The 14,772-nt window shown below is 40.6% G+C and overlaps 1 protein-coding gene across 2 annotated transcripts in view; it reads right to left on the bottom strand.

The window, feature by feature from the left end:
• The window catches only part of tex264a (testis expressed 264, ER-phagy receptor a), a 200,441-nt gene extending 189,907 nt beyond the window's left edge, over nt 1–10,534 (bottom strand). The window contains exon 1 of one of the 2 annotated variants that reach the window (XM_061922687.1): nt 10,070–10,534. In XM_061922687.1, the coding sequence (XP_061778671.1) occupies nt 10,070–10,327 (258 nt within the window). In that variant the 5' untranslated portion in view covers nt 10,328–10,534. The remainder of the gene's footprint in view (nt 1–10,069) is intronic. The other variant, XM_061922688.1, reaches the window with a different exon arrangement.
• Between the last annotated feature and the right edge of the window lie 4,238 nt (nt 10,535–14,772).

The raw sequence follows: 14,772 nt of genomic DNA, 5'->3' as shown, positions 1-14,772 counted from the left end.
TGTGTATGTATATATATACTTGTATAGCGCTTTTCTACCTTCAAGGTACTCAAAGCGTTTTGACACTACTTCCACGTTTACCCATTCACACACTGATGGAGGGAGCTGCCATGCAAGGCGCTAACCAGGGTCATCAGGAGCAAGGGTGAAGTGTCTTGCTCAGGACACAACGGACGTGACGAGGTTGGTACTAGGTGGGGATTGAACCAGGGACCCTCAGGTTGCGCCCGACCAGCCTCCCACTGCACCACGCCGTCCATATACAAACCCCGTTTCCATATGAGTTGGGAAATTGTGTTAGATGTACAAACCCGGTTTCCATATGAGTTGGGAAATTGTAATAGATGTAAATATAAATGGAATACAAAGATTTGCAAATCATTTTCAACCCAGATTCAGTTGAATATGCTACAAAGACAACAAACGAACCCAAAGGGAATAAGCGGTAGAAAAATTGATGTTTTTAAGGGCTTCATAGGCATAATAGAGCAACTCTCTAGGCTCCACTGTAAGCGGACTTTTGATCTCCTGAATGAATGATGAATGAATAAAAAACAAAAACGTGTACTTGTCTTACAAACCCCGTTCACCATAGGAGTTGGGAAATTGTGTTAGATGTAAATATAAACGGAATACAATGATTTGCAAATCATTTTCAACCCATATTCAGTTGAATATGCGACAAAGACAACAAATTTAATGTTCAAACTGATTAACATTTTTTTTTGTTGCAAATAATCATTAACTTTAGAAATTGATGCAAGCAACACGTGAAAAAGATGTTGAGAAAGGTGGCAATAAATACTGATAAAGTTGAGGAATGCTCATCAAACACTTATGTGGAACATCCCATAGGTGTGCAGGCTAATTGGGAACAGGTGGGTGCCATGATTGGGTATAATAACAGCTTCCCAAAACATGCTCACTCTTTCACAAGAAAGGATGGGGCGAGGTACACCCCTTTGTCTACAACTGCGTGAGTACATAATCAAACAGTTTAAGAACAACGTTTCTCAAAGTGCAATTGCAAGAAATGTATGGATTTCAACATCTACGGTCCATAAAATCATCAAAAGGTTCGGAGAATCTGGAGAAATCACTCCACTTAAGCGGCATGGCCGGAAACCAACATTGAATGACCGTGACCTTCGATCCCTCAGACGGCACTGTATCAAAAAGCGACATCAATCTCTAAAGGATATCACCACATGGGCTCAGGAAAACTTCAGAAAACCACTGTCACTAAATACAGTTCGTCGCTACATCTGTAAGTGCAAGTTAAAGCTCTACTATGCAAAGCGAAAGCCATTAATCAACAACCTCCAAGAACGCCGCCGGCTTTTCTGGGCCCGAGATCATCTAAAATGGACTGATGCAAAGTGGAAAAGTGTTCTGTGGTCTGACGAGTCCACATTTCAAATTGTTTTTGGAAATATTCAACATCGTGTCATCCGGACCAAAGGGGAAACGAACCATCCAGACTGTTATCACTACAAAGTTCAAAAGCCAGCATGTGTGATGGTATGGGGGTGCAATAGTGCCCAAGGTATGGGTAACTTACAAATCTGTGAAGGCAACATTAATGCTGAAAGGTACACACAGGTTTTGGAACAACATATTCCGCCATCTAAGCACCGTCTTTTTCATGGACGTCCCTGCTTATTTCAGCAAGACAATGCCAAGCCACATTCAGCATGTGTTACAACAGCGTGGCTTCGTATAAAAAGAGTGCGGGTACTTTCCTGGCCCGCCTGCAGACCAGACATGTCTCCCATCCAAAATGTGTTGCGCATTATGAAGCGTGAAATACGACAGCGGAGACCACAGACTGTTGAACGACTAAAGCTCTACATAAAACAAGAATGGGAAAGAATTCCTATTTCAATGATTCAACAATTAGTTTCCTCAGTTCCCAAACGTTTATTGAGTGTTGTTAAAAGAAAAGGTAATGTAACACAGTGGTGAACATGTCCTTTCCCAAATACTTTGGCACGTGATGCAGCCATGAAATTCTAAGTGAATTATTATTTGCAAAAAAAAATAAAGTTTGTGAGTTTGAACATCAAATATCTTATCTTTGTAGTGAATTCAATTGAATGTGGGTTGAAAAGGATTTGCAAATCATTGTATTCTGTTTATATTTAGATCTAACACAATTATCCTATTCATATGAAAACGGGGTTTGTAAATATAAACGGAATACAATGATTTACAAATCATTTTCCACCATATTGAGTTGAATATGCTACAAAGACAACATATTTGATGTTCAAACTGATTTAAAAAAATTGTTTTACAAATAATCATTAATTTTAGAATTAATGCCAGAAAAATGTGACAAAGAAGTTGGGAAAGGTGGCAATAAATACTGATACAGTTGAGGAATGCTCATCAAACACTTATATGGAACATCCCACCGGTGTGCAGGCTAATTGAGAATAGGTGGGTGCCATGATTGGGTATAAAACCAGCTTCCATGAAATGCTAAGTAATTCACAAACAAGGATAGGACGAGGGTCACCACTTTGTGAGCAAATTCTCAAACAGTTTAGGACAACATTTCTCAAAGATCTATTGCAAGGAATTTAGGGATTTTACAATCTACGGTCGTATAATCACCAAAAGGTTCAGAGAATCTGGAGAAATCACTGTACATAAGCGATGATATTACGGACCTTTGATTCCTCAGGGTGTACTGCATCAAAAACGGACATCAGTATGTAAACGATATCACCACAAGGGCTCAGGAACATTTCATAAAACCACTGTCAGTAAATACATTTGGTCGCTATATCTGTAAAAGCAAGTTAAAACTCTACTATGCAAAGCCAAACCCATTTACCAACAACACCATGAAATGCTGCCGGCTTTGCTGGGCCCGAGATCATCTAAGATGGACTGATGCAAAGTGGATCAGGGTTCTGGGGTCTGACGAGTCCACATTTCAAATTATATTTGGAAACAGAGGATGTGGTGTCTCCCAGAACAAAGAGGAAAATAACCATTCGGATTGTTATAGGCGCAAAGTTCAAAAGCCAGCATCTATGATGGTTTGGGAGTGAATTAGTGCCAAAGGCATGGGTAACTTACACATCTGTGAAGGCACCATTAATCTGAAAGGTCCATACAGGTTTTGGAGCAACATATGTTGTCATCCAAGCAACGTTATCATGGACGCCCCTGCTTACTTAAGCAAGACAATGCCAAGCCGCGTGTTACAACAGCGGGGCTTTGTTGTAAAAGAGTGCAGGTACTTTCCTGGCCCGCCTGCTGTCCAGACCTGTCTCCCATCGAAAATGTGTGGAGCATTATGACGCCTAAAATACGACAGCGGAGATCCCGGATTGTTGAACGACTGAAGCTCTACATAAAACAAGAATGGGAAATAATTCCACTTTCAAAGCTTCAACAATTCGTTTCCTCAGTTCAGAAACGTTTATTGAGTGTTGTTAAAAGAAAAGATGATGTAACACAGTGGTGAACATGCAGAGGAGTTTCCCCCTGCTGAAGAAGACGAAGAGGTGTCAGAGGAAGAAGACAGCAGTGGGGGCTTGGCCGAGGTGTCACACCTGGAAAGCGGGACTGGTGAGGCTGTAGTGACGTCTGCAGGCCAGCAGGTCGAGCTGCCGGCTAAAGAGAGGGAGGACGAGCTCGCCTCGGTGAAACAGGTGGTGATACTGGAAGGAAAAGAAATAGTGAAAGAAGAGGAGGAAGAGGAAGAAGAAGAAGAAGTCAAAGAGGACTAAGATGAAGTCAAAGAGGACAAAGAAGATGAAGAAGTTGAATATGAAGAAGTTGAAGATGACGAAGAAGTTAAAGATGAAGAAGTTAAAGAAGAAGAAGTAGGAATTCAAGAAAATTATGAAGAAGGAATAGTTGAAGAAATTCAAGAAAAAGTCAAAAAGGACGAAGAAGAAAACAAAGAAAAGGTCAAAGAGGACGAAGAAAAGGACAAATAAGAAGAAAACAAGGAAAAGGTCAAAGAGGACGAAGAAGAGAAGACAGGTGGCCGTGGCAGTTTTTTTTCCCCGCCCCTTCAAAAAAAGGAGGGGGGAGTGTGCTCAGCCGGGTGGAATCCCGACTTGCGTCTGGCGATGGAGGACTGTGAAGAGGCGGACCCGACGGCGGCGTAGGAGACGCTTTGGCCCTGCTCAAGATAGCGGCCAGGAGGCGGAGAATGCGGCGGAACGAAGAGGCGGGGCGTGCCGCGAGCGACGCGGCAGCAATAGAGATCAGGTGCGTGGCTCACACACCGGCTCACAATTTGCCTATCTCCTCTCAGTGTATAAAAGGGGAGAAGAAGGAAAGATCAAGAGAGGAGAGGTGGAGTGTCCGCAGCACTGCAGGACAGCGAGCAACGATCAGAGAGCGAGCCACAGAGCGACAGAGAACAGCACAGGCGAAGACGATGACACGGCAGCTGAAAAGCAGACGGAGGAGGAGCTGAAAGAGCGACCAACCGACACTGCAGCTGTTATTGAAAAATAAAGAGTCAAACCTGTGCGAAGCGATGTCCTTCCTGGAAGGTCCACGCAATCCACACGACGACGGCAGGAGTCCTTCACAAACTGTATTACAAATAGTGGTCTGCTGAGACTAGGTCATATTTTTTTTTTAGTGCTTGTGGGCCCAAGAAAATATTGTGCAAACATTTTTTAGCTGAACACACAAATAGTAATGCACGAATACTACATAATCCACCACCTCACTTAAGATTATATTGTATTCAATGCAGATATTTATAGCGTGTGTGTGTGTGTGTGTGTGTGTGTGTGTGTGTGTGTGTGTGTGTGTGTGTGTGTGTGTGTGTGTGTGTGTGTGTGTGTGTGTGCGATCGTCATATCAGTTGGGAACGCAACAAAAATTTCCATCCAACAAAAAGCTGCTGTCCACAGACTAAACAAAAATAGACGCTTTTTCTCATTTTATTTTGGAGGATGACAAAGCCTGCATTTTTCCCCTCCTTTTGGATGAGTACTATTCACAAATATTTGGACAAGTGTGCAATTAAGAGTGTGTCAGCGCTCTTGTGGAAAAACCTAGTTTTTATTTGCGAGGCTCAAAAGGCAACTAACTTTTGAGTGTGTCAAACGAGCCGGGCAGCCTGCACACAGAACATGAGGGTGGAAAATAATCAACAGTGCAACGTGGCATTTAACAGCTGACTGGTTTCAGGTCTCAAAAAAAAAAGACTGCCTTTATGCTTAACCCCTTGAGGTCACACTTGATAGTTTATGCAGTTTTAGCAAGCTAATTAGAGCGCCTCAAGCTGCTTTTATACCCAATCATGGCACCCACCTGCTCCCAATTAGCCTGCACACCTGTGGGATGTTCCTAATAAGTGTTTGATGAGCATTCCTCAACTTTATCAGTATTTATTGCCACCTTTCCCAACTTCTTTTTCACGTGTTGCTGGCATCGAATTCTAAAGTTAATGATTAATTGCAAACAAAAAAATGTTTATAAGTTTGAACATCAAATATGTTGTCTTTGTAGCATATTCAACTGAATATGGGTTGAAAATTATTTGCAAATCATTGTATTCCGTATATATTTACATCTAACACAATTTCCCAATTCAAATGGAAATGGGGTTTGTAATAAAAGACAGTTGTCTATTATGTTTACAATTTTGTTTAGGGAAAAACTTGCAATAAGAAACTTATAATTAATGTAGGGCAGCACGGTAAAACAGGGGTTAGTGCATGTGCCTCAGAATACGAAGGTCCTGAGTTCAATCCCGGGCTCGGGATCTTTCTGTGTGGAGTTTGCATGTTCTCCCTCATGACTGTGTGGGTTCCCTCCAGGTACTCCGGCTCCCTCCCTGAGGATAGGTTGATTGGCAACACTAAATTGGTCCTAGTGTGTGAATGTGAGTGTAAATGTTGTCTGTTTTGGCCATGCGATGAGGTGGGGACTTGTTTAGGGTGTACACTGCCTTCCGTCCGAATGCAGCTGAGATAAGCGCCAGTACTCCCCGGGACCCCGAAAGGGACAAGCGGTAGAAAATGGATGGGATGGATGGATGGATGTTTAATGTACCCTAAGATTTTTTGTTAAAATAAAGCCAATAATGCAATTATTTGTGGTGTTTAGAAAAGTACTGAAAAGTAAAGATATGTATTATGGTACCGGTACCAGTGCCAAAATATTGGTATCGGGACAACACTAATATACAGTCGCGATCAAAAGTTTACATACTATTGTAAAGAACATAATGTCATGGCTGTCTTGAGTTTCCAATACTGGTGCCAGCGGGTGGGTTAGTGTTGTGTTGCGTTTGTGGTGTGTTGCAGGGCATATGTTCTCCAGAAAGGTGTTTGGTGTGGGTTCACAGAGTGTGGTACATAATATTAAGAGTGTTGAAGTTGTTTTATATCACAACCATTAGTGTGATCTGTATGGCTGTGGAACAAGACCCCTGGTTTACACACAGTAAAAACAAAGAAACTCCTCCGCCATTTTGGAATGACGGCAGGGGAAGAGTCACTCGTGACGTCACTAATTTGACCCGACGGTAAAAGTAAGCATGCGCTTATTAATTTTGGGGAGTGAGTTAAGGCCAGCTGTAATTCAAGGCAGGCGCTTGTTACGTGCCCAGCGGCTATTCAAAGAAATACGGTAGTCGTTTACCGGCCCGCCACACATTCTGCAAAAATTGCAAAATTGATAGTATTGCAAAAATTAAAAAAAACATTTTAAAAAGGTGGAATAAGGTAAAATCTAATGAGGAAAAAGTGGCAATATTGACACAAAGCCGCCTTGCAGGCAGTTTTTTTTTCTTTTTTCTTTATTTTAAGGGACGGCGTGGCGCTGTGGGAGAGTGGCCATGTGCAACCCGAGGGTCCCTGGTTCAAATCCCACCTAGTACCAACCTCGTCACGTCCGTTGTGTCCTGAGCAAGACACTTCACCCTTGTTCCTGATGGGTGCTGGTTGGCGCCTTGCATGGCAGCTCCCTCCATCAGTGTGTGAATGTGAGTGTGAATGGGTAAATGTGGAAGTAGTGTCAAAGCGCTTTGAGTACCTTGAAGGTAGAAAAGCGCTATACAAGTACAACCCATTTACCATTTATTTTATTTATTTTCTTTTTTTTGCATTGCTCAAAAAAAAAAAAAGGACTAAAAAAATCTGTTATAATGAATTATTACTTAAAAATTATCACTTTAAAATGTTTTATTTGAAAAAAATATAACATATGTTGTGTGGTTGCCATATAAAAACATCAAAGTTTTGACAAAAGACATTAAAACAAACAAAATAATAGTTCAAACTTAAAATCGACAGATATATCGGAAGTTGATCTTGAAATTTAAGTGTTAAAAGTAAAAAAAAACTAATAAAAATGTATCACTTTATGAGTGGGTAACCTCTTGGATCGCCGATATTTAGTAGGATTTTATTTAACTTTTCAATGTGATTACTCAAAAATATTAAATAATTAAAATCAATGGTGTCCTGCATTATTGATCTTTGAGGGCTTTAATTGCTAAATAAAGCAACTCTCCTGAAGGAATCAATAAAGTACTATTTATCTATCAAAATACTGCATATTTCAGTTTTACTATAAAAAACTAAATTGTCTTTGACAGAAAAGGCATAAAACCTTATTTACTTTACTTTATATCAACATCAAGTTGATATAGACATTTACTGTAAGCATTAAATAAAAATTAATAATAACACTTTGACTTATTTCAACGTGTTAGTGACTGAGACCCTCTATGCTCCCCAGGAGCCCTAAGGATAACAAAAGTGTGTATATTTTGTTATGGTTTGAAAATGAAAAATATCAAAATGACCCCCGCATGCTTAAATTTTTCTGTGTGCGGAATAAATGGGTTGTACTTGTATAGCGCTTTTCTACCTTCAAGGTACTCAAAGCGCTTTGACACTACTTCCACATTTACCCATTCACACACACATTCACACACTGATGGAGGTAGATGCCATGCAAGGCGCCAACCAGCACCCATCAGGAGCAAGGGTGAAGTGTCTTGCTCAGGACACAACGGACGTGACGAGGTTGGTACTAGGTGGGAATTGAACCAGGGACGCTCGGGCTGCGCACGGCCACTCTCCCCACTGCGCCACGCCGTCCCTGTGGAAAAAGTTTGGACACCCCAGATCTACAGCAATGTAAATATTTGGTTACATGTCCCTTGGCAAGTTTCACTGCAATAAGGCCCTTTTGGCAGCCATCCACAAGCTTCTGGTTGAATTTTTGACCACGCCTCTTGCCAAAATTGGTGCAGTTCAGCTAAATTTGTAGGTTTTCTGACATGGACTTGTTTCTTCAACATTGTCAAAACGTTTAAGTGAGGACTTTGGGAAGGCCATTCTGAAACCTTGACTCTGCCCTGATGTAGCCATTCCTTTACCACTTTTGCCATGTGTTTGGGGATTTCTACTCCAAACACATTGCTGGGTATTGTGGTCAAAGAGCTCAATTTTTGTTTCATCTGACCACAGAACTTTTTTCCAGAAGGTCTTATCTTTGTCCAAGTGATGTCAGATGAAACAAAAATTGAGCTGTTTGGCCACAATACCCAGCAATATGTTTGCAAGAGAAAAGGTAAGGCCTTTAATCCCAGGAACACCATTCCCACCTTCAAGCATGGTGGTGGTAGTATTATGCTCTGGGCCTGTTTTGTTGCTAATGGAACTGGTGCTTTAAATGGGACAATGAAAAGGAGGATTACTTCCAAATTCTTTAGGACAACCTAAAATTATCAACCCGGAGGTTGGGTCTTGGGCGCAGTTGGATGTTCGAACAGGACAATGACCCCAAACACATGTCAAAAGTGGTAAAGAAATGGCTAATCAGGTTAGAATTAAGGTTTCAGACTGGCCTATATATATATATATATATATATATATATATATATATATATATATATATATATATATATATATATATATATATATATATATATATATATATATATATATATATATATATATATTATGTTGTAAAAAGGCCAGAAAAGCATCATTGCTTTTAGTTGCAGTTACAATACTGGTTGATACCAAGTCAATTTGGACCATTAATAAATATCTACAGACCAATACTGATAAAGATACCTTTTACAGTACTTGACATTTTTCAATAGAGATACTCAATATTGGCTTTCTTATTCGTATCTGACTTGGTGAAACTGTCCAGCACATCACTTCCAACAATGATATCAACCGACAACGATACGTACAATCCAACAATGTTATCAACCGACAAATATATATTCTGTACAATCAGAAGGCAAAAAAATACCCCCCAATGAGCAAGTACAGATCAACACAGTTTGATGAGGTCATGCATTCACACGCCAGTACAGGTCACATGACCACACACACCATTTTGTCCATCCCCATCCATTTCCTACCGCTTATTCCCATTCGGGGTCGCGGGGGGCGCTGGTGCCTATCTCAGCTACAATCGGGCGGAAGGCAGGGTACACCCTGGACAAGTCGCCACCCATTTTGTCATTTAGGCAAAATCAAAGCTATACCGTATTCGATATCCTTACTGGCAATTACCAATATGCTCCAATATATCTTGACGCAACACCAATAGAATGGTACATCCCTAAACTTTTGATGAATCAACAAACACAGATTTGTCCAAATGTAAATAGAAGAGAACTGAAAAACATAAAGCTGACTGCGCTTGTGTATCTGATGTAACTGTGGTCGTCCTGCACGATTTTAACGAGCGTCCACAGAACTTCACCGATCGAGTTACCCGAGCAGTGCTAGCCAATGAGCAGAAAGCCAAGGGTACTCAACTAATTGTCGCGTGGCGGTAATGCACCATTAAGCTGAATGCCAACCGCCGTACAAGACAAAGAACTAACTGTCGAGCACAGCTCTTACGACATTTTTGGGAAGTGATGTTTACTCAGCTAGATTTTCTTACACCAATACTGATACCACCGTTTTGTGGCGACATTTGGATCCATCTACCCCCCCAAGGGTATCAATTATTTCTCCAAGTGTGTTAACTTAAGAAAATGTTGCGTGACGTGCGTGCTGATGCTGACGTCATGAGGCGCTGACGTAACCCCTCTTACCTGCTTGGGGTCATCGTAGTAGATGGCGATGGTGCTCTGCTTGGGTCCAATGCTGCAAGGCTCGGTGAAAGCCGCTCCGCTCTCCTTGTAAGGTCCCTCTTTGAACTTGTAAGCAACGGTGACATTTTGAACTGGAGGCGATCCGGTTTTTATCACCACGTCCACCAGCAGGCCAGAGTAGACCAAGAAGACCACCAGTGTCACCAGCAAACACAACAGGAGGACGACGATGAGGAGAAGCAGAATGAAATCAGACATGTTTATTTTTTCCTTCGCTTTCGGAGAAATTTGCCCGGCTTCAACCGTCCGCTTCTGGGTTCATGCGACAGTAAATACGGGCGCGTAGGTAAAGGGAAAAAAAGGTGTTAAATTTCGTAGCGGGACGCAGTTAGCGTTCAAGGGCCGAGAAATGACAAGTTTGTTTACGGTGCTTTCCACCGACAGTGAGTTTAGCTTCCTGGATAGACCATTCACCGCAACATCAAGGGGTAGACCGACGCACAGTTTTCTCAAACGTTATAAATATACACGGTAAGTTTATTATATGAACGTATTTGTAATGTCGTATGTTGACAAACCGACCTTTAATACGTTTCTATGTTGAAATAAAATGTATTTGGCAACGCTTTAATTATACATTTACCGTGTGGTACCCAAGTTGTGTTTAGTGGTTCAGACCAAGACTATAAAGAAGCATGAAACAGTGGACGTGGGCGATACTAAAAACTTTGATTTTAATTTGCTGCCAAGTGAATACAGTGGCCGATACCGGTGTTGTCCTTGCACATTTATATTTATTAATGCAGTGTACATATGTGTGCATTATTTTTTGTTAATATATATTTTTTTAAGTTAATTTTCTGATCAAAACCTAAACAATATGAGTGTTACATATATCAATATTAGTTTCTAATTTAATTTATAATATAATTTAATTCAAACGGTAGGCCTGTTTCATACATTTTGTAAAACAAACAAAAAAGTCCATCCATCCATTTATTACTGCTTATTGAGGTGACAATTTGTCCAGGGTGTACTACTATGGCGTCACATTAGTGCCAAAAATCCAAGCGCGTAAAAGCTGTTATTGCGCGCTGATTCTCCACTTCGTGCGCGCGCGGGACACCATTTTTTCGCGCGTGTGGTATGGTGTCACATTAGTGCCAAAAATCCAAGCGCATAAAAACTGTTATCGAGCGCTGATTCTCCACTTCGTGCGCGCGTGTGGCGCCTTTTTGCGTGCGCGCGCGTGTATGGCGTCAAATTAGTGCCAAAAATCCAAGCGCATAAAAACTGTTATTGCGCACTGATTCTACACTTCGTGCGCGCGCGTGACACCTTTTTGCGCGCGTGTGGTGCCTTTGTGCGCGCGCGGCGCCTTTTTGTGTGCGCGAGGTTACTTTGCGCGCGGGCGCGGCGCATTTTTGCGTACGCGCGGTGCCTATGTGCGCGCGCCGTCTTTGTTTTGGCAATTAGTGGGCGGTTATTCTTACACCGCCCCTTCTTTCTGATTGGTCAGGCGAAAATAGCTGAGGGGCCAATAAGAAGTATAGCAGGGCGGGTCATCGTCAATATGTATCAAGATGATACAGCTCCTGTCGACAAACTAATTCTAAAAAGTCCAACTTTAGTGGAGTTGTGGAAAATGCCAATTGAATTTTATCTAAAAGCCTTTGAAGAAGGTAATGTCTCATCTGTTGAGAGAACATCACATAGTTAATGAAGTTTTAAGATCAATCTCTTTTCATACAAATACAACCAGTCCATAGATGTCAGTCAATGATGGAAATTATATTTTCAAATATGTTTTCTTTCCTCACTTGTCTGTTTTAAAAAATATTTGTATTTATTTAATATTTGTATATGTAAATATTGAATGTATGCCACAAAGTGGGACTATTAATTGTCTTTCCTCCTTCTGATTTGTTATAAATGTCAGAGTATTGTATGTATGTATATATCTAAATAGTAGATGTAACATTGACATCAATAAAATGATGGGGACCTGCTGTCCGAGGTAAGATGGCCACTATGCTGGAGAAACATGGAGTGTTTATTCATATCTATGATGAAAGGTCCATGGCAGTTCCCTGGGATTAAAAAGAAAGGAAACCATGTTTTCATGGGGCTATCATGGTTGAACAAGTAAGTCTTTAATACAATTATCTCTCAGATTTAATTTGCCTAATGTATGGAGCAAGCTTTTTTTGTTGTTTTTTTTAAATACATATTTTTAACTCTGCCATCTATACTGATCTGGGCTGATATCTAATTTTCCATAGTTTGAGTTGTTTGCAGAAACGTAAATACTTTTTATAGTAAAATTAAAACCATATTCATTAGATGAATGAAATGCGCTGACAGTTCATTGCTCCTATATAATTCACTTCAATTAATTGTTATGTTAACCTGTCATTCATTATTCTACTAAAATATTAATTGCAATCATAACATCAATAATTAGGCCCATATGCTAATCATGTGGTCCTGATATGAAGTATGCATAGATAAGTGGGTTCGGGTAGACTCTGATGTAAACTCAAAGTAGATAGAGGAAATAGTCCCCCATTGTGGCATACATTCAATATTTACATATACAAATATTAAATGAATAAAAATATTTTTTTTAAAGCAGACGTGACGAAAGAAAACATATTTGAAAATATAGTTTCCATCATTGATAGGTTGATTGGCGGCAACACTAAATTGGCCCTAGTGTGTGAATGTGAGCGTGAATGTTGTCTATCTGTGTTTGCCCTGCGATGAGGTAGCGACTTGTCCAGGGTGTACCCCGCCTTCCGCCCGATTGTAGCTGAGATAGGCGCCAGCACCCCCCGCGACCCAGAAAGGGAATAAGCGGTAGAAAATGGATGGATGGATGGATGGATGGACTGACATCTGTGGACTGGTTGTATGTGTATGAAAAGAGAGATATTGATCTTGAAACAAACAAATTCTAAAAGTCTTTGAAGAAGGTAATGTCTCATCTGTTGAGAGAACATCACATAGTTAATGAAGTATCAAGATCAATGTCTCTTTTCATACACATACAACCAGTCCACAGATGTCAGTCAATGATGGAAACTATATTTTCTAATGTTTTCTTTCCTCACTTGTGTTTTAAAAAATATTTTTATTTATCTAATATTTGTCCTGGGTTCAAATCCAGGCTCAGGATCTTTCTGTGTGGAGTTTGCATGTTCTCCCCGTGAATGCGTGGGTTCCCTCCGGGTACTCTGGCTTCCTCCCACTTCCAAAGCCATGCACCTGGGTATAGGTTGATTGGCAACACTAAATTGGCCCTAGTGTGTGAATGTGAGTGTGAATGTTGTCTGTCTGTCTGTGTTGGCCCTGCGATGAGGTGGCGACTTGTCCAGGGTGTACACCGCCTTCCGCCCGATTGTAGCTGAGATAGGCGCCAGCGCCCCCCGCGACCCCAAAAGGGAACAAGCGGTAGAAAATGGATGGATGGAGTTGTATATATGCCACAATGGGGGACTATTAATTTTCTTTCCTCTATCTACTTGTAAGTTTACACCAGAGTCTACCCGAACCCACTTATCTATGCGTACTTCATATCAGGACCACATGATTAGCATATGGGCCTAATGTTATGATTGCAATTACTATTTCAGTAGAATAATGAATGACAGGTTATCACTACAATTAATGAATATGGTTTTAATATTACTATAAAAAGTATTTACGCTTCTGTAAACAACTCAAACTATGGAAAATTAGATATCAGCTCAGATCAGTACAGATGGCATAGTTAAAAATATGTATTTAAAAAACAACAAAAAAAGCTAGCTCCATACATTAGCCAAATTAAATCTGAGAGATAATAGTGTAAGACTTACTTGTTCAGCCATGATAGACCCATGAAAACCTGACATGTATAACAAATCAAACTGTTTGGAAATTAGTTGAAAATTGAGCAAGTTATGGTTATTTAAATAGTACATGTTCCTTGACAACTATGTACTGGGTGGGGCCAGCTGCCTGAGGTGAGATGGCCGCCACGTTGCCATTGACTGACAGCGCTCAGATCCAATCAGAAAGAAGGGGCCGTCTAACCCAAAGTGCCAAAACAAACATGACGTGCGAAGAGATGCCAGACCGAGACGGAGCGCGCACATATAGGCACCACACGCACGCAAAAGGGTGTCGCGCGCGATAACAGTTTTTATGCGCTTGGATTTTTGGCACTAATGTGACGCCATATACGCCGCCTCTTGCTCGATTGTAGCTGAGATAAGCTCCAGCGCCCCCCGCGACCCCGAAGGAAAACAAAAGCGTCATATAATGTTAATTCAAATATGATGCTATGGTTATTAGCTTTTTATTCCAACAATGTGCATTTGTGTTCTATGTTTTCCCCATTTTTTTGTTTTAGATTGATTTGATTATAATTTCACTATTTTATAGTAACTGCGTTTGTTTATTTCATTTTATTTATCCCGATTGAATTTATTTTTGCAATACCTCTGTTGTAAACTGTAATCACGATTATTTAAACAATTAAGATATACATTCTTAAATTAGGTCACTCACAATAGTGAAGCTACAGAACAGTGATTCTCAAACTGTCATTTGCGTGGCAGGCTTTATCTTGTGATACACCAAAGAATCACTTGATTAAATATTCAAACATAATGTTACTGTTAAAATTTGGTGTATAGATACAGTGACCAAAAATATTA

The sequence above is a fragment of the Nerophis ophidion genome, linkage group LG16, assembly GCF_033978795.1.
Source record: "Nerophis ophidion isolate RoL-2023_Sa linkage group LG16, RoL_Noph_v1.0, whole genome shotgun sequence".
In the NCBI taxonomy this organism is placed as follows: domain Eukaryota; kingdom Metazoa; phylum Chordata; class Actinopteri; order Syngnathiformes; family Syngnathidae; genus Nerophis; species Nerophis ophidion.
The sequence above is the reverse complement of the archived record's forward strand: the minus strand, read 5'-3'. Positions and strand labels throughout refer to the sequence as shown.